We start from the raw sequence: 24,253 nt of genomic DNA, 5'->3' as shown, positions 1-24,253 counted from the left end.
AATCGACAGACTTCCACAAGTGAAATACTGGTGTGTAGATTTGAGAAAGGGCTAAAATTACCATCTTTAAAACGTCCACTAAGCATTCTTTTGAATTCCTGCACCTACTACGCGAGTGTGGCGAATCTCTAAACGCGCGAGAATTTACGAGAAAAAACTGTTGATATCTGCGAGAATCTCTCACCATAGCACTGTCCAAATCGATAGAATTCCAAAAGTGAAATACACGTGTGTAGATTTGGGGCAGGGGTAAAAGTACCATCTTTGAAAAGCTAGGTAAGCATCGGATGGGATCCGCCACCTAAAACGTAAGTGTAGCTCATCTGCAAACGCGCGAGACCTTACGAGAGAAAAAAAAAATGATATGAGCGAGAATCTCTCACTCAAACACAATCCAAATCGATAGACTTCCACAAGTAAAATACACGTGTGTAAATTTGGGATAGGGCTAAAAGTAGCATCTTTAAAAAGTCCAGTAAGCATTGGTTACGATCCCCAGACCTAAAACGCGAGTGTGGCGCATATCTAAACGCGCGAGAAGTTACGAGAGGAAAGAAAGTTGATATGCGCGAGAGTCTCTTACCAAAGCACTGTCCAAATCGATAGACTTCCACAAGGGAAATACACGTGTGTAGATTTGGGGGTGGGCTAAAAGTAGCATCTTTAAAAAGTTAGGTAAGCATTGGATGGGATCCCTGCACCTAAAACGCTAGTGTGGCGCATCCCTAAACGGGCAAGAACTTAGGAGAGAAAAGAAAGTTGATATGCGCGAGAATCTCCAACCCAAACACTATCTGAATAGATAGACTTCCACAAGTGAAACACACGTGTGTAGATTTGGGAGAGGGCCAAAAGTAGCATCTTTCAAAAGCCCAGTAAGCTTTGGTTGGGATTCCTGCACCTAAAACGCGACTGCGGCGTATCTTTAAACCCGCGAGAACTTACGACGGAAAAGAAAGTTGATATGGGCGAAAATCTCTCACCCAAGCATTGTCCAAATCGCTAGAATTCCACAAGTAAAATACACGTATTTAGATTTGGGGGAGGGCTAAAAGTACCATCTTTCAAAAGTTAGGTAAGCATTGGATGGGATTCCCGCACCTAACACGCCAGTGCGGCGCACCTCTATAAGCGCGAGAACTTATGAGAGAAAAGAAAGTTAATATGCGCGAGAATCTCCAACCCAAACACTATCTGAATAGATAGACTTCCACAAGTGAAACACACGTGTGTAGATTTGGGAGAGGGCCAAAAGTAGCATCTTTCAAAAGTTAGGTAAGCATTGCTTGGGATCCTGGCGCCTACAACGCGAGTGTGGCGCATCTCCAAACGCGCGAGAACTTACGAGAGAAAAGAACGTTTATATGCGCGAGAATCTCTAAACAAAACACTATCCAAATCGATAGACTTCCACAAGTGAAATACAGGTGTGTAGATTTGGGAAAGGGCTAAAAATAGCATCTTTAAACAGTCCAGTAAGCTTTGGTTGGGATTCCTGCACCTAAAACGCGAGTGCGGCGCATATCTAAACGCGCGAGAACTTACGAGAGAAAAGAAAGTTGATATGGGCGAGAATCTCCAACCTAAACACTGTGCAAATCGATAGTTTTCCACAAGTGGAATACACGTGAGTAGATTTGGGGGAGGGCTAAGAGTAGCATCTTTGAAAAGTTAGGTAAGCATTGGTTGGGAATCCTGCACCTAAAACGTGAGTGTGGAGAGAGAAAAGAAAGTTGATATGGGCGAGAATCTCTCACCCCCAAGACGAGTCAGGCCTAGGTGGTTTTCGAAGTTCACATCTTTCAAATCAAAGTTGCCAGTGCCAAGGACACGACTTGTGAAAATGGGTGCATCGCTTCTCTCGCAATTTAGCCTTTTGTTAGCCCTCAAGTTTCAACTTTTTGGGATTGTTGTAGCCTACAACATGATGGAACACAAACAAAAATTGTCTTTGTTAACATACATCTAAGAATGAATTTCTTATCATATTGATTTAAAATATTAGTACATGAGATGTTTTCCCTCTCTTCACATTCCCTGGCAATAATTATTAAAGGGAAATAGCTATAAAGCCCCTTACACTTCAACTGATCTGAAGAAGGGTTTGTGTTGGTAGGTCCACAATCTATTGTTTTGCGTTCATACATTAGGCGTGAGTTGCCTAACCGAAAGGCTTTTATTGGTTGGTCAGGCAGAAGGAAACGCTTGTTGTGTTTTGCGCACTGCAGAAAACAAAAAAACAAAGAAACAAAAAAGATAAAAAAAGAACATATACATGTAGCAAAGCACTTCGTTGGGCTTCATAATCATTCCCATCAAGCACTATTAACTCTGCCACGACCACACAAGGGAAAAGAAAAGTATACGCGGTTTGAGTAGCGTAACCAAGAGAGCCCGTTTAGACAAACTACACAGAAGCTATAATAGATTTTATTTGGTGTCCAACGAGTTGCAAAACAGCAAATAAAATGACGTTTCACATTTCTTTAAAAATTCTAAGCCACAATATCACGGTTACCTTTGAAAGAATATGTGTTTTCTTTGTAGACTTCCCACTTGGTCAATGAATACTACTGGATTATTTTCTGTATATGTTGGAACTATCGCCCTACTGACCCCGAATTACAAAGTTAAAAATTGAAAACCCTGGAGACGATCGTTCATGACAATACGTGTATGCAACAGCTTAATAATTGTCGCCTCGAGATCACCTAAACTAAGTGACAAAATAAAATAAGTAAACCTCCTTTGACTATCTGATACATCAATGACCAAAACGTTTTATTGGGAATTTTGCCGTCCATCGACAAGTTACTAGTTGCTAATGTAGTTAAAACTGTTTATTTCCAGAAACTTCAAAGCGGCTGTTCCGCCTTTGCAAGAGCTGAGGTAAATCAGAAGCACGTGTCTGGAACTGCTGGTGGGAACTTACTGATCACAAATTCGGTACCACTAGCTTACTAAGTAACTCTTATGCATTAGCCAGGTAATAGGCTCTACATGCAGTTTGAGCCATAAGTCGACTCGAATCCACTATAAATTGTACAGAAAACTTGACTAATTAAAATAGCATGGGCGTAAATTCAATTCTTGAGCTGCCTGCTACGATGTAAAAGGGGTAGATATCAGGAAATGTCTCCGTCAGATCACTGTCAAGCAGGTTTGACGTGTATAATGTTCGTTGAGAACATCCTTTTAAAAACAGTTTGGATAATTAGGAGAATAAGCTCCAGCAACTCGCAGCATGTCAACACTGAAATGCCAATCCAGAGTCCCAGCTGCCCTCCAATGTCTGCCACGAGGTTGACTTCCTGCCAAACCGAAATAACACTAGCGCTATGTGATTGTTGTAACTGATTATAGAGACCGATAAAACAGATACCCCACCAGCTCAACAAAGTGGCTACATGGTAGCGTAGCAGAAGTGTTAATTACAAATTCTGAAATACGGAACGTCATTAAATTACCTTGTAGCTAACTCTCTCGACGACTCTTTCGAAATTGAGTTGCTCGAAAAATATTCTTACTTCGAGAAAGTTCTCTCTGAAAAAGAAGATTCGCAGTATAAGTAAAATAGGTCGTTATTTGGCTGCTACTTAGTCTCTATATAACCAAGTGTTTTAACTTGCCTGAGGTAGTATCCAAAGTCTCCTTCTGATGTGTACACTTCTTTGTTTTGGACTTTTTGCTCAAGAATTTCCTGAATAAAATAACTCAGATGGTTTGATATTTCTATGGACACGTAACCGTGCAACAAGTGACCATGAATTCATATCACCCAAGTTTATCCGCCCTCTTCCTTCCCATCTTTCATTTGCTTATCATTTAATTTCATCTGTTTTTTTTTTGTTTTGTTTTGTTTTGTTCTGTTTTGTTTTTTTGTTTGTTTTTATGTTTCTGTGTTATCAGAATTGACGCTTTATTCTAGTCAAACACAGAAAGCAAAAACAACTGTAATATCATTTTACTTCCTGTGGGGGGGGGGGGGGGAGGGGAAACGTGCAATGCTGTTTAATTTAAATCATCATCATCATCATCGTGCTTATCATCATTATCGTAATACCACCAATTATTCACCTCATATCCAAATGAAGGCCATTGGCCCATCGATAGCGAAGTCCTGAATATGACTTCACTGGAAAAAAAAATACAGTAGGCTTTACAGTAGGTACACATATAAAAAAGCACATCTCAACACAGCAGCAGCCGCAACAACAACAACAACAACAACAACAACAACAACAACAACAACAACAACAACTGAAAGTGCAACAGTAAGAGCTTTCAATTCGGTTTATAATTTGCATTATACGGCAGTGCGGCTGCTCTTTTGTGGCAACAGGCTTCTGCCCCACGCTATCAAACCATGCTTTGCATTCTGCGCTGAATGGATCTTAGAGTAAATATGTCTTGCAAAACGTATAAATGAGCTTAGTACAATGTGAAGGTAATTAATGATTTACATGTAGACAACATACGTGCATGGTGTTGGACAAGTTACTTCACAGTTCAGTTCTCCTGATAATAGATCTCGCCGTAAAACATCCAAACACTTCGCTAGAAAAATTAGACGAGAGACAGAGAAGGATAAGTTATTAGTCCACATAAGATATAAGAAGGTAACGAAGGTTTAGAATGAAGAGAAAATTAAGAATATGATACAAACGAATAAGACTCTACTTGTTAAAACAACCCGAGATTTAAGAGAGAAGTTTGTAGGGGCCATTACAAAAGTTTCAGAGCGATTATTTTTTAAAGTTTTCAAGAATGAAGTAGAGTGTATTTCCTCAGACTTAAACACAAAGATGCATCCCTTTGAATTATCCATAAAATTAAACAGAGAGTAATCACATTTCTCGATTACAAAAACTACTCCTTCTTTGTTCTGAATGTCCAGAATAAGTTAATACTTATATCCAGAATAAGTTAATACTGATATAGGTTCAAGTGGAATACCCCAACAATTTAAACTTATTGGACCCAACAAATGGAAAACTGACGCTTTACGAAATTCATTCTGAAATTTAAATCAACTATGAAATATTGACCATTTTGGTATGACGTCACATTGGTGTTCTTTAACAGCTTAAGAGGCCCTGTGCCTAAGAAACGACCGATGATTTCCGGCTAAAAAATAAAATCGGCCGATTTTTATCTCTCAAGTAGAGGTTACCGAATACTATTTAAAAATGAATTTCTTTTGTTTCAGTTTCGCTTTAAACCAAAAATATCGAGCCGCAAAGTTTTTCCGTCTGAAAGCAGCAAAATCAGGCCGAAAATAAGCCCCCGCAAAAAACTGTTCAGAAATTACTATCGCAACGCAAAATAATGAGAAAACTACACAGTGTTGAAGAAAAAGGCCTTTTAATGCAATATTATTCGATAAACATCAAAAAACTGCCGAAGCGATTAACAAATAAAGTTTCAAATATTGCATACTAAATTAGATGGAGCGTTGGAGCTGATTTTAAAATAAGTATTTCTCAAAAGTTCAACGCTTTTGAAAGCAATCACAGTGATGAATGAGACATTGGAGGGATACAAATCACGTTTCTGGAAAAACATTTTTCGGCCAAAGTATATTGACCTTGTACAAAGCGTTCAAAGTTACCGTGTTTACCGTTATCCTGCTACTTCGGCGAAACACTTCTCTTTTGCCAATACGGCCGTGGATAGCGTGTTAAACGCCACTTTAAACCTTGCTAGGCATTCAAAGACCGTCCTAAGTAGAAGGAAGTAGAATTAAGAGAGAAAGGAAGATGAAAAATACACAGAAAAAGAAAATAACTCGAAATTACCATCTGCTAACGAAAGTTGAATCTGGAAAATGTCGTCGCGTGACAGCGGCCATTGACGTTATTTGTATCAATAGCGGTGGAATCCAAACGAATGCACAAATAGGAAAACAATTTTTCCCGGCCAGAAAACGTTTAGTGGAACAATGTTATGTTATTTTTCACAAATGATGGTCACTCAAAAAGAAAAACTTCCCCAACCGCCACACCGTTTTGGTCGCAGCGTGATCTGAGTTATGGGGTCACGACTGGATCTCTAGCCGCTGACCGCCCGAAGGACATTGCAGACTCGTTTTCCCACGCTCTTGCGACCTTTACGTGACCAATGACGTCACTGGCCGCTGTTACGCGACGACATTTTCGAGATTCAACTTTCGTTAGTAGATGGTAATTTCGAGTTATTTTCTTTTTCTGCGTATTTTTCATCTTCCTTTCTCTTTCAGTTCTACATCCTTCTACTCAGGATAGTCTCTGAATGCCTAGCAAGGTTTAAAGTGGCGTTTACCACGCTATCCACGGCTGTATTGGCAAAAGAGAAGCGTTTCGCCGAAGTAGCAGGATAACGGTAAACACGGTAACTTTGAACGCTTTGTACAAGGTCAATATACTTTGGCCGAAAAATGTTTTTCCAGAAACGTGATTTGTATCCCTCCAATGTCTCATTCATCACTGTGATTGCTTTCAAAAGCGTTGAACTTTTGAGAAATACTTATTTTAAAATCAGCTCCAACGCTCCATCTAATTTAGTATGCAATATTTGAAACTTTATTTGTTAATCGCTTCGGCAGTTTTTTTATGTTTATCGAATGATATTGCATTAAAAGGCCTTTTTCTTCAACACTGTGTAGTTTTCTCATTATTTTGCGTTGCGGTACTAATTTCTAAACAGTTTTTTGCGGGGGCTTATTTTCGGCCTGATTTTGCTGCTTTCAGACGGAAACACTTTGCGGCTCGATATTTTTGGTTTAAAGCGAAACTGAAACAAAAGAAATTCATTTTTAAATAGTATTCGGTAACCTCTACTTGAGAGATAAAAATCGGCCGATTTTATTTTTTAGCCGGAAATCATCGGTCGTTTCTTAGGTGCAGGGCCTCTTAAGTTCTCTTCGTGGAAAATTCATCTCCTATTCATTTCCTATCGCATGGGAACACCAAAACGGCGCCGTTGAAACGCTCTATTGATCGACATTGTGACGAGCACAATCAATTAATGTCTTAAAGATGCCTTGTTCTATTTGTTGTGTCTTCTTGAATACTTTCGCATAGTTTTTGATATATATCTCTAAAACTAGCTCTAACAGAAACACAACGTTTCCTAGTTGAGACATTCATGTTTTCCAAATACATGATTATACTAGACAGACTACTCAAATCAACAGCGACAAGCAACAGGCTCAGCTTATAAAAGACCCATATATTATATATTGTATTGTATTATATTACTATAATATTATACTATTATACTGTCTAACTATAATTACCTGTAGAAGTGTTCCTTATATCACATACATCTGCGTCAGCTGGAAATTGAGCTTCTGTACATCCACATTCTGTAATCTGCTTCTTAGCAAGACATGAATTCAAACAAGCCTATTTGAAAGAAACAAGTGAATCATGCAATCATGATTTATGTATACATCATACATAAATTAGTAAATCAATTAATTAATTTAATTTAATTAATGATACTTTCTAGAATTAAGGCGAAGGGTGTGAGCCCTATAATTAACATAAGACACATATATGTCTGGATGTATGAGAACAGTGTTGAAGAAATGGCGTCCTCAAGTGCATATGGCAGGTATTGACACGGATTTCATAAATACAGTATTTAATTCCAAAATTGAAATGATTCACCTGCTTGAGGCAATGATCGCAAAATCAGCTAATAAATTAAAAGCTCACAGTATGAAATGGGGCACGTACGAAAACAATTAGATTGATATTTAGACAGTCTCGTGTTGTTGCTGCGGTGTATCTGAAGGTGAGAAGAGAGTTAAGAGGAACTGAGGTGTACGTATGTAAATCCATGATGTACCTGTTTGTTTATAAACTATGTGTGTTTACAAAAAAAAATGTAAGTAACTTCAAGTCAATGAAAATTAAATAAATACAAAAAAAAAAATTAAAAAAAAAAAAATAAATCCAGTCATATGCATATTAGTCATTTACAAGAACTTGCTGCCTTTGCTTTATTTACTTTCTTGTAAATTTTAATAAGTGAATGTCTCAACCAATAGAGAGATTTCAAAGCATGACGTTACGTCAAACGGCAAAAGGCAAAAATGAAACTTTTGCCGTCTGTCTTCAGCTGTCTGTACAGTAGAGTGAAAATATTTTTATTTGCGGTGTATAGTACAAGACGTGTTTCAATTTTTGTGTGATTTATGACAAGAAAAGAAAAAAAAATCAGAGGTAATCTTTGCCGTTTGCCGTCTGCCGTAACGTCATGCTTAAACTCTCTATCCTCAAATTTTAAGTTAGGTCCGTAAACTAATTACTAATTACATTTTGGTTTACACTGTGTTATGCAATCTTAGAAGAAATTACTTCGTTTTTACAATAACCCTTATTCCAAATATTTACCTGTCTGGAGAATGTGGTATTGAACTTCTTTGCGTAGATATTATCTCTGAAGTCACCCCCTGAAATGCAACTGCCATTGCCAAATGGGTCCACACGCTCAATAACACTCTAGAACGAAGAATATTCGACAGGTATCAATATAATTGTGTGAGATCAGATGCTTCAAGTACAAATAATTGTTGTACTGGCAATTTTGACCTTCAGAAGATATCTTTTCAAAATACAAATTTAATGCTCCCTCCCCCACCTCATTTGAATTTATACGTGCTTTCTCAGGCATGACCCAGTAGAGAGAGCGATGGCCTCCCACCAATCTGGCCCGGGTTCGATTTCGGCCCGTTGCCAAATGCGGGTTGAGTTTGTTGCTGGTTCGCGCTTCGCTCCAAACATTTTTCTCAAGGTCCTTTGTTTTTCCTCCCTCCACAAAAAGCAACATTTTCAAATTCCAATTTGACCGGAATAGAGGGCTAGAGAACAGAGGAGGTTGATGTGGGGTTCCTCCCGATCAGTTGCGTTTATCACGTGATACCTTTCGTATCGCAAATGAAGTGGAACGGCTTGGCAAAACATCGTTGCCTTCGTTGTCTGGAAATGGCATCAGTCCTTGGTCGTGAATGACCACTCTTGCTCCAACCGCGTGAGACAATTCTGAAATGTACTGTGACTGTTCTATGAACAGTTGCAACTTCAGACCTGCAGGTAGTTTAACGAACAAACGAAGGAAAGAAAGAAAACAAAAGCTTACCTTTACTTAGCTGAACATATCTGATTCCTTATGCATGGCATCGGGCCATAAAATTAGGAGGGAGGGGATGTGGGTGATTGGGTATAGGCACGAATTTTTCTTTAAATCTTTCCGCGTCCTGGAAATGTTTTTCGCGGGACGTCTGTACGCATGATATTTTTTTCCTCCGTCTAACATGCCACTTTTGACCTACTGAACGTACGTGAACTTTTTTGATTTGCTAGTGGTCTTATAAATGACTTTTTGGATACAAGTATGCTTGCAACATATGTTTTTTTGTTTTTGTTTTTTTTTTCTGCTCAAAATTATCCACCCTTCCCGCTCAAAAGTCAAATGGTTTACCCCTATGATGTTGTAGAGTTTACTTCTTCCAGCGGTAATTGAACTGATCACTTTTTTCTGTTGATATATTTGAAGTTGACAGCAATATTCATTGTGTTTTATTACTCAAGCTATTTTTAAATCAAAAAGGGAAAAACCTAACGTAAGGGGAAAGCACGATTTAAAAATAAAATGCTTAACACGATTTCTATCCACTCATTGAGCTGTATCAGAAGACTCACTCGTTAGCTGCGCTTCTCGATCGTTCGTGCTCGGATACTGCTCAACTAATTTATACACATTTTCCATGGAGTAACCTCAATAAACCACCGATCGCACGTTACCTCCAGCAGGTCCAGTGTTGAACGAATGTAAGACTTTCTGGCTTTCACCAAAGTCGTTGATTCCACCATTAAAAGTGAAACAGTTGCCAAAGCGAAAGTCCCAGAAGGTATGCCAGTATCTTATGTAGTTACTATAAGGATAAATAACTGAAATTATTATATAGCTAAGAGTTAAGTTGAATCTAGCGCGCAAGCTCGTTGATTGGCTTATGGTTAAGTGACTTCGGCGAATGCCCGGCGGGCAACATAGCAATCTTACCAACCATGAGTGCCTTTGAGGAATACTTATAAATTTGCACTAAACTCGAGCTATAATCACTGGTAGTTTGGTTTCCTTTGAATCTCTCTCGATGTTTCCATCGACTTCCTCTCGGTAGGCATCGAGATTTTTGGGAAAACATAACTAGCTGTTTTCCTCGGGAACAATGATTAACTGTATAATAGACCATGTGTTGGTATTATTTCAATGATACAACTCAGCATCGGTATGACAAAGTCAACTCTCTTAAGTTTCGAAAATTATGTTTGGTAATCATCTCTTGTTGGCAAGGAACGAAGGAGGGGACCTCAAAACAATTGGGTGAGGGGGAGAGAAAAAGAAAGGTGGAATCGTTTCGTAGGTACGACAACTAACATTAAAACCCTTGCACTTAAAATAAGAGATGAATAAACTACCTGCAATCATATCCTCTGTATGAGCAATCAAACACAAAATCTTTGAACTGATGTCCCGTCGCAAACAGCGTGGAATCATTCTCTTTTGCTACCTTGGCGAGTAGAGCTTCTTCAATCTGATATTGAAGCCCTTTGGCTTCCTCAGCTGAACTTCCAAAATAGACAGACTCCTCGTCATCGACGATATATTCCTCTCCAGAAGACTCAAAGGAGAAATCGTCTTCCCAAAAGCTCGCATTAGCTGATGTGTTGCTAGTTTGTTCATCCCAGTGTGATCCATTCACTTAAAACAAAATTAAAATTGACCAAAAAAAAAAAAAAACCAGTCGCCATTATGACTGTTTGTGAACCAAAGATGTATTTTTCTTGCACACGATTTGTCAAAATATATACGTCAAGTGATGATTATATAAATATTTGTTTTAATAGTATTAACTATTTTTGAACAAACCAGCCATATTATTGAACGGGTAAAGAAATATATATTTTTTTACATTTAACAGCTTAGAAAGTAGGTGTCTCCCAAAGATAGACCTTATGAATTGAATTAAAATTGTATTGAATTGAATTGTGCTTAAGTGTATATTCTACTTGTGTTGAAGTATATATTCCATATATTCTTAACCTTTCCATTTTGCTGACCCATGGCAACTCAATTTCTAGATTGAAAAACATCCCCACTGGCCGGTATTCATCCACCCCTTCCCACCTCTTACTTTCCCCTATGGTCTGACTATATTACCGAATGGCGTGTAAGCTTCCAGTATATCCTTTATGTAACTGTCAGGAAGCTCTCCAATTCGCAGCATATTCATGTTGCATATGGTCACAGCGGGAAACTGAGCGCGCTGAATGTAAAATAAATTGGATTATGTTAACTAAAAACAATACTTGATAAGGTGATCCGTTTTTGTGGATAACCCTACTTTAAATAATAAAAATACTTAATGAGCTGCAATTTTTTCTGCGCGGCAGCATTTTCTTTTTTGTAAAGTCTTCATGAGTTCTTTTTTACAGGATGCTCACAATTTCATTCTTCGACTTGAATAGCTGGTCTGCCACAGTATTCTTTCATAAAGAGGTTTGATATTGACGGAAGGTAGGCTCAAGATCTCAGCTAACGTACGCACTTGTTTAAACTGATGAACGGTAAGTAAAGAATTAAATACTTACACTTTCATGTTCAACCTTGACCACGGTGGAAACGGGACGGCTTAAGTATATAAGAAATAAATTGTACACTTGCAGCACAAACATGGTGGACGCTCCGATGCAAAACAAGCTCCATGTCAAAAGGCTGATCATATTCTTGCTCTCTGAAAGTCGACCGAGACCATGGGCGGTTGTATAGCCACAAAATTCTCGTAGCAACCTTCTGATTGATGTAGGATTGTCTTTGACAATTGTGTCAGCACCGATGTTTCTACTGTCAATTGCTTTATCCATGTTGCTGCAAGAGTGTTGAGCTGCAAGATCCTTCTAGTCAAGTCAAGTCCACCGCCCAGTAAGACTTTGTATTAGTTGTTTACATCAGTTGTGCGACGAGTTTAACAGTGGTTATTTCCATGGCAATCTAAACAGACTTTGGCAATTAAAGGTCAACTGTTTAATAATAACGCAATGACCATAGGAAAACTGAAAGTTTTAATTATCATTTAAATCGCCTTTTTCTTTTTCAACAATTAATTGATACCACCTGCATTCGCATTTACACTGCGCTACAACATCAAATTCAGCTCAAACTGGAGATCAAAGTGACCGTCCCAAGAATCATAAAAGTTTAAAATCTGGGCTTACATGGAAACTATAAATATACATGTAGAGGAAAATGCAACAAATGTTTAACATTCAGTCTAAATTGAGGACTACACCAGATGTCCGGGGAACTCCGTTAATTGTTAACCAACTAACAAAGGTTATATCATTGTAAACAGAACAGCGAGACGTCCCACTGTGATTAATCCCAAACGTAATTATCACATCTCCTTGGAGTAAAAATAATTAACTAATTGATTTTTAGAGAATTGTAGGGGTTCTATCGGAGTCAGCGTGCTTTAGAAGACAGAAACATTAGCAACTGATATACCAAAAATAATACAGAAAAAATATATGTCATTTTGTAATCATGTTTATTTCGTTCAGTTATTGTTGTTGAGTGTAATTAGAGCGATTCGAAAAGGGTTAACTAAATTTAAGCAATTTTATATTTTTATCTTCACACTGTCGGCCTATTTCGTGTGCCGTTTATTGTTTCCAGAATAACAAGGACATTTTGTCAACAGTTTCTTAATATCCCTAAGCAACTAAGTCATCTATTGTATTTAAGCTATTTTATTTCATTCAAATCTACGATACCTAGTTGAAATCGCACAAGCAATAATAGAAATGGAAAATGAGAAAAAAAAAATCAATGGCAAATACAGTTGAGCCTCCCCACAAAGGCCTCGTTGGGGAGGGAGGAAAGTTGCCCTTGTAGATAGGTGGAAGTTATGGGGAAGTAAGGGTGTAAACTGACACTTTCTTTTTCCTTCTTGTTTCCCCTGGGTGAGAAATTCTTTCTTTTCCCGAAAATGCTCATTTTAGCAAATACATACGTAACACGATAAAACATATCAAGAAGAGAGAAACTAAATAGAAACAGAGACCAACGACGCGCAATGCAGATCTAGATTGGCAACCTTTAACAACAAAGGAAATATATTGGATGTTGTATACACCGTTCGTCAGTCGACCATTGCCGTTGCCGAGAGGTGGCCACCGGGACCAAAAAAAGGTGCCGTTGTAGAGAAGTGGCTGTTAGTGTTAGTCCAACTGAAATTTGTAAGAGATTGTAATCTCGTTTATCTAACATTAAAACTAGAGCTGGAGATTTCTATTAATTGACAGTCAATACGCCTGAAAGCCAATCAGTGAAATTAAGACTGTCAAACCTATTTTTAGCACAATTCAATTTAATTTTGCTTTAGAAAACGTTTAGTTTAGTTGAGTTGGATTTTTTCTTTCTTAGCTTATCGCAGCCACTGTTGTTTTTGTTGTCGCGTTACGTTTTATAAACATAGTAAAATCCAAGAGACCAGATCCAAAAAAGGGCGGCTAATCGGAGACAAATCAAACAGAATCAAGCGAAATCGATCAAGAAGACGATTAATCAAGCAATCAGCCGGTCAGTAAATCAGCCATTCAGTCAATTAGCCTTTCAGTCAATTAGCCAGTCAGTCAGTCTGTCAGCCAGCCAGTCAGTCAGTTGGTTAGTCAGTCAGTCAGTCAGTCAGTCAGTCAGTCAGCAGTCAGTCAGTCAGTCAGTCAGTCAGTCAGTCAGTCAGTCAGCCAGCCAGCCAGTCAGCTAGCAAGTCAGTCAGTCGCGAGCGGTCGCTCGATCGGTCGAACAGTAAATTTAACTGTTAACGAAATTAATTGTCCCTTGTCGGTTGATGTTGTTTACAACGTATCTTTTTTTTGTTTGTAGCTAGGTTGCTATTTTATATTTGACGGTGATGGTTGGATGAAATACATGTTATAAACGATTTTATTAAAATAGAAGATTACAAGTGTAACTACTCATCATATCATATCATATCACGTCAACCTATCAATAGGCCATTTCCGAGTTGCCTTTTGCCTCTGTGTCAAAACAAATCTAAGTACGAAACCATTCATATGAAAATGTGATCCCCCTACAGGTTCACTTTCATGCAAATCAAGGTCATTTTCATAAGAAAGGTTTTGCACGAAGGCCCGAAAATTGGCCTATTTGCCAATTACAGCTATTTATTTATTACTGACAGTGGCAGGTATAACTTCCCTTAGTGAACTTTATTTATCCACTTATGTAGTTACATTGTCAAATTGACGCGAAAATTGACGCGAGACTCACCCAAAAATGGCAAAGCAGAAGATCCAACCAAGTGACCATGAAATCAGAGACAATCTTCTGATCCGGTAACACATAGCCAGCGTGCAACAGTGACACTGGATAGGTGACAGAATTCCCCCTTTAGATAATTTTAAAATTTATTAAAGAAAAAAGAAAAAAAAAGTAATGATGAAAAAGCATGTGTCTCCACATGCGTTCACGCATTTTATCTCTAATATACAATATATTGTCAATTTCCACGTTTCAGGAAATTGCAACCGTCATTGCCAGAGGGCAATCCGGGTAGAACAGAAAATATGTTTATCAGATTTATTATTTATTATCAGTTCTTTCTTCTAGTCCAATTCCAAGATGCGATCTATCTAATAAGAGTTAGGCAACAGCAAGCTGACTATAATGTTAATGGATAACACAAAAACGTTCTGAAGACATGAATGATCATCACAGTTATATACAAAAAAATTAAAAGCGGTTGTCAAATTAAAGCTTTAAACGACATTCTGGCTTGAACAGGAAGCCATGACCTCTGCAATACCGATGCAGTCCTCTACCAACAGTGTCATCACATATGATCATTCATGTTTTCACTTGTAAAAGAGAAGTTCCTCTAATGAGCTTCTACGCGTAAGCTAGGTAGTCAGATCGGTTGTCAGATTAATTGTGTTCTTTATCAGTAAATATGTGGACCTACGGTGGCCGGTTTCTACGAGTGATTTCACCTAAGGCTAAAACAGTAATGCACATTTTTTTTAAATGCCATTTGTGAACGACCATTTTTTGCAGGCAAAAAAATGTCGTTTCCTAGACTGAAGTGTATCCAGTTGATCGACGACCGCTCAGATCTCTGGACGTTTCAAGCATCTTCATCTCATCAGATTGTAGATGGCGTTGCCTCTTAACGCACCCTTTTAAAAGGAAGATGATCTCTTTGCGGTAATTCGCATTGGTTATGGTGTAACACACCGGGTTAGCAGCACTATTGGCAAAAGTTAATATATTGCAAAACGCAACCAGTTCCCAAAAATGGGTAAACTGCTCAGCATTGCCAAAGTCCAACCATATCCACATGATGTTGGTCGGTAGAACACAAACAGCAAACAAAATTGTCACAGCAACAAGCATGCGAATTACTTTCGACGCCTCCTCATTTTGGGCGTTTTGGAGAAACTTGTTTTCCTGTGCTGACTTTTTCTTTCCTAGTTCTCTTCCAATGCTTATGTACGCAGCTCCGATGATGCTTAGAGGAACGGCATACTCTGCAACAAAGAGGGCTACTGTGTATATCTTTCTGCTGTGTTTGTTACTCCAGTGCTCATCACACCAGCCCGTTTGCTCGTCAAGGCTCAAAACACTAATGTAAGGGGACACAGGTACTATAGAGAGCAACCAGATGATTACAATCACCCATTTGGCGTTGGTGATGCTAAGCTGTCGACGGAGTGGGTGCAATATCGCCCAGTAACGCGTCAAGCTGACCGCGGTTAGTGTGAAAATCGACGCGAAAAGCGACATGGTCTGGAGTGGATAGAGGATGTTGCACATGAAAGATCCGTAAGGCCACTTGTAATTCATCTCTTGCACGGGAATGTCAAATGGGATGCAAATCAGTGTGAGCGTTAGGTCGGCGAAAGCCAGGTTCAGGATGAAATAATTTGTGACGGTCTTCATCCTCCTCTTCTTGAAAATGATAACACAAACTAAGATGTTCCCGATTGCGCTGACGAGAAAGATGATGGCGTACAGAGCGAGTTTGAAGGACTTCATGTAGACTTTAATGTTGCTTTCTGTCGATTCTTGAGTGAGGTTACCAGCTGTGGTTCTTGTAATATTCGAAAACATGTCACTCGGGGTTGAAGAAGACATTTTTTTTGTTATTTTCGATGGCCGACTACAGCGAAGAATCGCCCGAGGCTGTCAATTTGGCGGTCAGTAGGTTCTGCAACGGCAACAAATCTTCTGTAAATAAAGGTCTCACCAACAAAAAGCAAATGAAAGGATACCAAACATTATTTATGTTCTTGGAAATTTGACAAAGAACAAAGCCTCTCGCTGATAACGTTCGACTTGGAATTTACAAGAGTTGATTCTTAACGATTATCGATGAAAGTAATTTCATTTTTTATCCGCTCAAAGTAACAAGTAATTTGTCGTATAAAGTGGCCAAACACAGAGCACTTAAGGGGATTTCTTCCCACTTTCTAAGCCTTAAATTAATTAGTCACCATAATTACGGCACCGCATTTAACCGCATGAAGCAAATTGCAAAATAAAGAATGCAATGGGAATCCTTTAATGATTAAATGCGGCGCTGCAGAAAGCTTCACCGGCGCCAAACAGGGTAGATGTTTCTGCGTACGTTAATTAAAAAACCGTCAGTTTTAATATACTGATCGACTGATTTTTCTCTGAACATTCACTGTATATTTTCTTGCTGTTTTATAAGGTTATAACTGAAAGCAAAACACGTTAGAAGCTACGCCATCGCGGCAGTCATTTTAAAATCAAAACAAATAAAGCGGTCCTTAATTCTAATTAAAAATTTGCCAAAATAAACGTTGTAAATAATTTCTGAAAATTGACAACCGCGGGGATTCGCGTTAACCTAGCTAGTACAAAGATATTTAGCAGTTTATTCCAGCACTTTTGTTTAAAGAGAGACAACTTTACGCTCCTACAAAACAACCCGAGACATATATACATTTTTTGGTCAAGTTTCGATTCGGGGTAGATTTCTATATAAAACAAAGTCGTTAAAGCCGCAAAGAGTTGTCATCCGCAGGTATTCAAATTTAGTTTTAAGCTTGTGCTAATTTCCTGCTAGTAAATATCTACAAGAAAATTAAAATTTCAATCAAATGTATTCGATGTATGCACCTTATCCTCCGCCATAAACGGCCTTGGTTTCGGGCCATTACAGTGTTAATGAAAGCCGCATTAATGTAAAGTACTTAGATAAAAGTACTAAATGTGGTAGAAAACTGAATGTAACGTTCGAGCGATAATCGCAACTTGCACCATACATTGCCAACTATTTGAATGTTTTATTTACGAAAAAAGGAAAACCTTGAGTTTTCGTACATTTGACCTAAATAAAATATCGTTCTAAATGTGTATAATTGTCCAGAAAAGAGCAACGTTTGTTATTAGTTTCACTTAAATGTCTCTATCCAAGATTTTGAGCAAAACATAACCCCCTCAATTTAACGAAGATAAAAAACCCAAATTTGAATAATCTTTTTAAAATGAAAGACAAATTGGCAGAAACTGTCTACCCCCGAAACACCAGAATCTGATTTTATTAATTTTGTCTATAAGCTTCCATTTTAGCCAAGCCACCTGTCATAAAACCTTTATTATTTAATTCCACTGTCCGATGCTGTTATACCGGAAAGTCAGCCAGTTGACTACAAGCCGTTACCCGTGAAGCAATAAATAAAATGAATTTAAAAGGAAAGGAAAGTTTCAGTTTTTAATACTTTTTTACCAGAAAACGCTACATTCTATATCATCATGAATTTAGTCCCCTTATGAATCATTGCCTGTTTCGCTTACTAGTTTTCAAAGATTTTAATAGAAACGGAAATTCCTCAACGGTATGGTTTCGCGCATTAAGAAGTAAATTAGGTCTATTTGTGCTTCATTCAGTACTTCATAAAAGTTGTTGTAATCCGGGATCTAATCCATCATCCCATTCTCTTTAATATCCGTGCTTGGTATTAGTCTAGCTAACCGGGGCCGGCCAAACTCCTCCTGCAATAAAAGCATGTATCTATCCAACTTCACCTTTAGGTATTCTACCTGTGGTTTGGTTTTTCTGGCTTCAAAATGTTACTGAAATAATCTTACAGGCAAGTACACTCAAAACCTTGGAATTTCGAGGTGATTATCATGTAGTTTGTTACTCAGTTTCCGTTAAATTTGAACCCAACTACTAAACAACTATCTTGACATCACTTCCTTTTTTTGTGGTTAAATGTTGAAATTAGCCGGGCGTCAGTCTTGCTTTAACTGGAAGTGGTAACAATATTTTTGCCGTTTTTTCATTCACGTTCTTTTTTGTTACCACAAGACATTCAGTTGGACTTTAAATTTGACTTTAAATAAAAACACGTGACACTTCAGTACAAGGCAAAAAATCAACAAAAACCCGTGCTAAAAAGCTCCTCATTTAGTAAATTTATCAGTTCTTATCTGATTCACAAATCGAAGACGAAACATTGAGAGTAAAACGTTCAGATCAAAATACAAATGTAAAACGTATCATTCTGTTCTATAAAAACGTGCGCTTTGATAAATTTAATTTATGAAATGCAGTCACAGCGGCCTTCGATTATGAATCGTAGGGAATCTAAAAAGATACCTGAATTGAAACTGATGCCTCCCAACCGTTTATATACACATGTATTTGGTTTGAGTTAAAAATATCTCGCTTCACGCAAGGTCGTTAAATTTATGGCATTCACTGAAGAAACACATAGCTGGGATTTTTGATATTTAATAAAATAAAAACCTCCGGATATATAATTATTTTGCGAAACTAACGGCAACCACCGAACCTCATGGCTGAATATTTCTCAGTGATACTTCATTTCCAGTTAAAATGACTTACCTCGAAGGAGGACTCCCACAATTTTGGTCGTTCGACCACAATATTCTTCCCTTTGTCCTTTCAGAAAAGGCGCGTCTGCCAAATTGAAGGAATAGTCGGGAAAGCGCACGATATATTGGGAATTAAGCCACCAGAACTGGGAGTAATTTGTTTACCTAAGTTTTGGCAGCGTGAAATTAAACAACTGTGACAAAGAAAACCGCCTGCGCAAGCTAGTCAACTTGTCAGGATGAAGCGTTTACTCAAAATGTTTATTCATCATCTTTTGTCTAGAAAAACCTTAGCGCCTCAATGATTAGAAAATATGTGAGTCCATTAACTCTGTGCCAGAATCACACAACTTACGACTTGGAAACAGCACATGTATTTGTCCACTTAGAAACAAATACCGCTAAGTTAATTATATAATTTCACAGCACCAGGGCTAAGATGAATTCAAAAGGAAGTTAAATTAATACAAGCAAAGCTCGACAGAACATGATGCTGTTTTCATAAACGCCCGCCGTTTAAATTAAATTTGGTTCCATTTGCCCCTTTTTCGGCAGATGTTAGCTCCATGTTTGAAAAACTCATGTGGAAAAGCAAGCATTTAGAAAGGTGAACCTCAGAATGATATGCTCCGCGATTTCTAGTTTTTTTTTCAGTGACTAGTTTAAATGCTATAATCGTGTTCTTAACTAGAATTATCTATTTACATCCAGGGGCGTAACACTATAGACTACACAGTATTATTGAGCGACCGTGTTCCCATGAAAAGAAAATTGCTTATTTCAACATGTACAGTCAATTGAAAGAGATGAAAGAGTTCCATAGGTTATTGATACTATCTTATTTCTTCTGACATAAATAGATAGTAAGACCATGTTAGCTTCCATAAAAAGGCAAGGAGTCGCGTGGTGTATTATGTAATATCAACAATTGAGAAACTTTAGCTTCTAATTAACCCCCCAAAAATGGAAATAAGACGTACTGACATAGAAGTCGCTAAATTCATAAATCAAGGCGTTAATATGTTTTGACTTCATTAATATCTTGATCTCATTTTAATTAACTAAGAGAAACAAGGAAATAAACCTCCGCTTTTGCCGTTTAAGGGTATAGAAAATCTTGGAGCTTTATTTTCGTAGTAATTGGAAAGACAGCTAAGAAATTTTGGAAAGTCGACCAAGCATTCATTACCGAAATGGATCAGACAGTTGATGTTATAAACTTCTGGTCATCTTCGAGGAAAACAAAATTTCACTGATGATTCCTCTAGATGTAATTGGGGATGAAAGCAATCAACTACAGACGAGAATTAAATGACGCGAATTATAATATTGCATACTAATGAGGCAAGATGCGACTTCATTACTCAGTTGAGGAAATATTATCATTAATTTGCCACTCTCTCGTTATGCCATGGTTGCCCTTGGTTACGCCTGAAGCCACACTTCCGCTTTTATTTGGCTGGATATGACATCGCCACTTCCTGTTTTTAACGACAAAACTGACGGAATACACTGGAAAGTCCCCTCTGATTCTATCACCATTTACCTGTGATTCAGTATCATTATTATTTATTTATTTTTTAATCTCGTTTAATATGTTTACTTTTTCGTGGGAATTATAAGGATATACGAAAATGCGAAACATTGTATATTGAGCGACAGTAATGCAGTGAACATCTGTTGTAAGTTAGCCCTGACAGCAAATTGATGATAACTGGTTGAAATTTGGTCATTCTGAAAAAGCTTAAAAGCTAAATTACAACACGAACTTATGATGTCTCATTTGCAAAGTCAATACTTTAACTTAACAGCATCAGACATGGAAGAACCTCCGTGTAAGGTGGCCATATGTTTTATCAGTTTTTAGTTGTGACCATAAAGCCTTGTACATAATTCTTCTTAATAGCTACTGACAGTAACGTGGTAATAGTCAGTCATTCAAAACTTCGTGTTTTTTTTTTTTTTTTTTCTGTTTCCTTTGGTTTATATCACTGAGCGAGCTCAATTTGCCTTAATTCTGGTAGTTAATCACTTCAATATTTGTACGGAGTTATTTCTCTGCATTACTCTTTTTACTCTTAGTTTCTTTCTCTTGCACTTATTCACACGTTATCCAATCTTATTTTCTAAGAAAACGACCACCAAGCAATCGAAATTAACTTTTCCTTTCTAAATCAATATACCTTTTTTTGTTTGGGCGGTTTGTTTTCCTATTACAAACCACGTGATAATCTCTAGAGAATTGCTCTTTTATCCATCTTAAAATTATTTATTGATATGCACACGACTATTTGAAAATTTGAAAGGAAGAATTTTGAAGAGTATCATCACATGGTCTGAATGGGGCAACAAGTCACCCAGTCGAAAAGGGTCTATTGGCGTTCGAGCGAAACATAGCCTGTTGCCTTCGCCAAAAACCAGGCGAGATCAAAAATTCAAGACAGGAACGAAAAAGATCAAACGTCCAGTCATCAGTTAAATTAATGGCTCACTGTAAGCACCTTTAGATCAGAAGAGCTGTCTAAAGGAATAATTTGGTGGCAACTCGCATTTTTTTAAAATATACAACGTGTGTTGATTCCTCTTCTTCTAGTCAGATTTGAGGATAACGCTATTAAACACGGTTTATATCAACACGCCCATTTTGTCAATACATGTACATCACTTCAGTGTTTGAATAGCTTAGTCCTTACATTTCCTTTTTTTCTCACTTTTCCTTGCAGCTAATTCACACGCAATTTACTCATAGAGTCTTAGAAACTGACTGTCAGCGATCTATGCGCATCTCGGAGATATTAGCTACATAAGCTACTCTGAAATATGAGGGTAAATAAAATAATGTATGTAAGTAATGTATGTATATATTGGAAAATTGACTTTGCTTCGTTTTTTCTTAATATTCTACCTTCGTCAAAAACCAGAAGACATCAAAAGCGCAAGAACGCACACAAGGATATCAAAAATTTGCCATCTTCATGGCTTACTTAAAGCACCACGAGCACTAGATAGGAAAAGTTGTTTAAATGGGTAATTTGGTGGCAACTCACCCTTTCTCACGAACGTTGTGTGTTGATTCTCCGTCTCCTAGTTCTGAAAATAAGACTGTTAAACATGGTCTTAACTTATTCGTTCAAATTGATACCTGTCAATTTGTTTAACTTTACAGAGGTCGTCGTTGAAGTTGAAAGACAGATCGTGTCTACTCGATAATGCAGTGCATTTGCACAGTCAACCGGTCGATTGGGAGACTTGAACGTGCTTTAATGTGAACAGACTTTCACAAGGAAGAGGATATCGCTGAGCATTTTTTTTTTTTTTTTTGTCTCTATTTTCTAGCCAAGTGTAGATCAGTTCTTAAACTAATGGAAATAAAGCTTTTAGTGATCTCGCTAACTTGACAATAGAGACGTCACACTAAACATAAAAACAAATTTCCAATAAAACCAATACAGCTGGCTTAAGGTCAATTAACGTCTGTTTCCGTGGAAACAACAGTCACTTAGGGATTTTATTCTTCATTGTCACTTAGTCGGCTTTTTTTCTGTGTTTTAGTCAATTGGCAATTTCCGTGTCAATTTGCAAAACCATTACATATGATCATATTTCCCCGGCCCTATATGCGACCCACATCACAGATGACTCTGGTTCATGTGATGACATAATGCTCTGTGAGTTAAGCTTAAATGAACATTGAAAAAAAAAACATAACGATTAACGGCCATGCAAGATAAAAGTTTATCTGCTTTCCCCAAAAAATAAAAATGCTGATAATAATACGTTTGAGTATGTGCAGTGCAATATAGCGTTGTAAATCCTTGATCTTTCGTTAAAAATCTTCGTCAAAAAAAAAGAACTTCCTCGTTTGTTATTGATTAGAGTTTGTTTCGAAGAAGCTCTGGGTCAGAAGGGCAACTAATGGATGTTTAGTACCTACATTTGCAAAACGAGGTTTTCGCATGCAACTTACCAAACAATCAATTCACGTGTTAGCCGCAGGTTTTAGAGAGTGCGACCGCACGTTTCGCAGAATGGAATATCAGCAAGAAATGCTTTGAGTTCTCGTTCTGTTTTAGCATCGGACGGAAAAGAAATGTACTTCAATTTGCAACGCTCGTGCTGAGCCACTGGGTCACTCATTAAAACTCGGTGTCATGATTGCCATGGAAACCAGTCGACTTTTTCTTTGAACAAAAAAACGCAAAGATCGCGATATGTACCTGGTTCATTCTAGAGCTTGGGAGTAGGAATAGATGGATTTCGCTAACGTGTTTACATCCTTGAAGCCAATCAACTCAAATCATGTGATGACTGATTCATTTGGGAAGTTTGGGAAGTTCTGATTAAATATATACTCCCATACTATCAGTTGCGTGTGACAAATTGCACTGTAGTAACCTTCCAAATGAATCATCACGTGGTCTGAATTGGTTGGAAAAGAAGGATAGATACCCGTTAACCGAATCCGTCTATTACTTTACTCGATCGTAAGTAAGGACACTAACAAGCGTATTTAGTAAAAATAAACTTAAGGAGAAATAAGTGAACTTTTATACTTTGCGGTTCGGTTCGGTTCTTTCGTTGGCTCAAATGGTTTAGAAATAAACAAAATACCCAACAGTTTTGTTAAGGTGGACACAACTGAACAGTTCATTTAAAATGCAAATAAAAGTGTGATAAAAAGTTTGAAAAGAGAAAGGACAGAAAGAAAAAGTAAGGTTCACTTGAGGCGTAACGGAAACACAGAATATCTATTGACGGCTCAGTTCCGAGAAAATCAATCAGGAATTTTTTTAATTCTTATGGCGGACGAGTTTCCCATTGAGTCATTTTTCTCCTCTTCCACTCGGTAATTTTTTTTTCTCTTCCTTCTTCTTTCTTTATTTCAGGCAGCTTTTGCTTTCTTTTTCTCTATTTTTTTCTAACATTTGAATACTCCGCTTCGCCTCTGTTGCAACCGTTTCCTGTAATCTCTCGCGGCTACTTCGTGTCTCTCTCGTTAATAATATTATTATTATTCGAAGCCATCTAACACTATTCCAACATCATGCAGATAAACACATATTACCTTTTTGTACAGAAGAGGCGCTGGCATGGACTCTTAGAATGGTGCGGCTTCTTTTAAGGAGAAGGCATGTCCGCAATACGATGTGAGTGTAACTTTATCATTACTTGAAAATGTGGGACTGCTGTATGCACCAAGGATAAACGGATTATACATTTGTCAGTTTATGGAATATAGGAAAAAGTATTATTTCACCTCATCGCAGTATCGCGGGCCGAAAGGCTTTTCGTTTGATAACGCTTCAGGATGTTA

At 37.7% G+C, this 24,253-nt stretch overlaps 2 protein-coding genes across 3 annotated transcripts; both read right to left on the bottom strand.

Annotated features, from left to right (window-relative positions):
• Positions 1 to 2,408: 2,408 nt before the first annotated feature.
• Positions 2,409 to 13,917, bottom strand: LOC110059195 (epithelial sodium channel subunit alpha-like). The gene is made up of 12 exons (XM_020765894.2): positions 11,640 to 13,917; positions 11,209 to 11,314; positions 10,467 to 10,749; positions 9,792 to 9,922; positions 8,911 to 9,074; positions 8,382 to 8,489; positions 7,277 to 7,385; positions 4,479 to 4,557; positions 4,078 to 4,135; positions 3,626 to 3,700; positions 3,468 to 3,539; positions 2,409 to 3,311 (listed from the first exon to the last, which is right to left on the bottom strand). Exons 1-12 carry the CDS (start codon positions 11,910 to 11,912, stop codon positions 3,153 to 3,155), a joined length of 1,617 nt encoding a protein of 538 aa, XP_020621553.2. The 5' UTR covers positions 11,913 to 13,917; the 3' UTR covers positions 2,409 to 3,152.
• Positions 13,918 to 13,974: 57 nt separating this feature from the next.
• On the bottom strand, positions 13,975 to 22,800 carry LOC110059173 (neuropeptide FF receptor 1-like). 2 transcript variants are annotated; one of them, XM_089294082.1, is made up of 2 exons: positions 21,987 to 22,800; positions 13,975 to 16,276 (listed from the first exon to the last, which is right to left on the bottom strand). In XM_089294082.1, the coding sequence occupies exon 2, from the start codon at positions 16,201 to 16,203 to the stop codon at positions 15,142 to 15,144; it is 1,062 nt and encodes a 353-aa protein (XP_089150208.1). In that variant the 5' UTR covers positions 16,204 to 16,276; positions 21,987 to 22,800; the 3' UTR covers positions 13,975 to 15,141. The 2 variants fall into 2 exon arrangements, with proteins under 2 accessions (XP_089150208.1, XP_089150209.1); XM_089294083.1 differs by lacking the exon at positions 21,987 to 22,800 and adding an exon at positions 18,950 to 19,201.
• Positions 22,801 to 24,253: the final 1,453 nt, after the last annotated feature.

This window comes from Orbicella faveolata, unplaced genomic scaffold (genome assembly GCF_042242905.1).
Source record: "Orbicella faveolata isolate gen_17 unplaced genomic scaffold, um_ofav_v1 contig_25, whole genome shotgun sequence".
NCBI classification, from domain to species: Eukaryota; Metazoa; Cnidaria; class Anthozoa; order Scleractinia; family Merulinidae; genus Orbicella; species Orbicella faveolata.
Note: the sequence above shows the minus strand (reverse complement) of the source record. Positions and strands in the feature narration are given on the sequence as shown.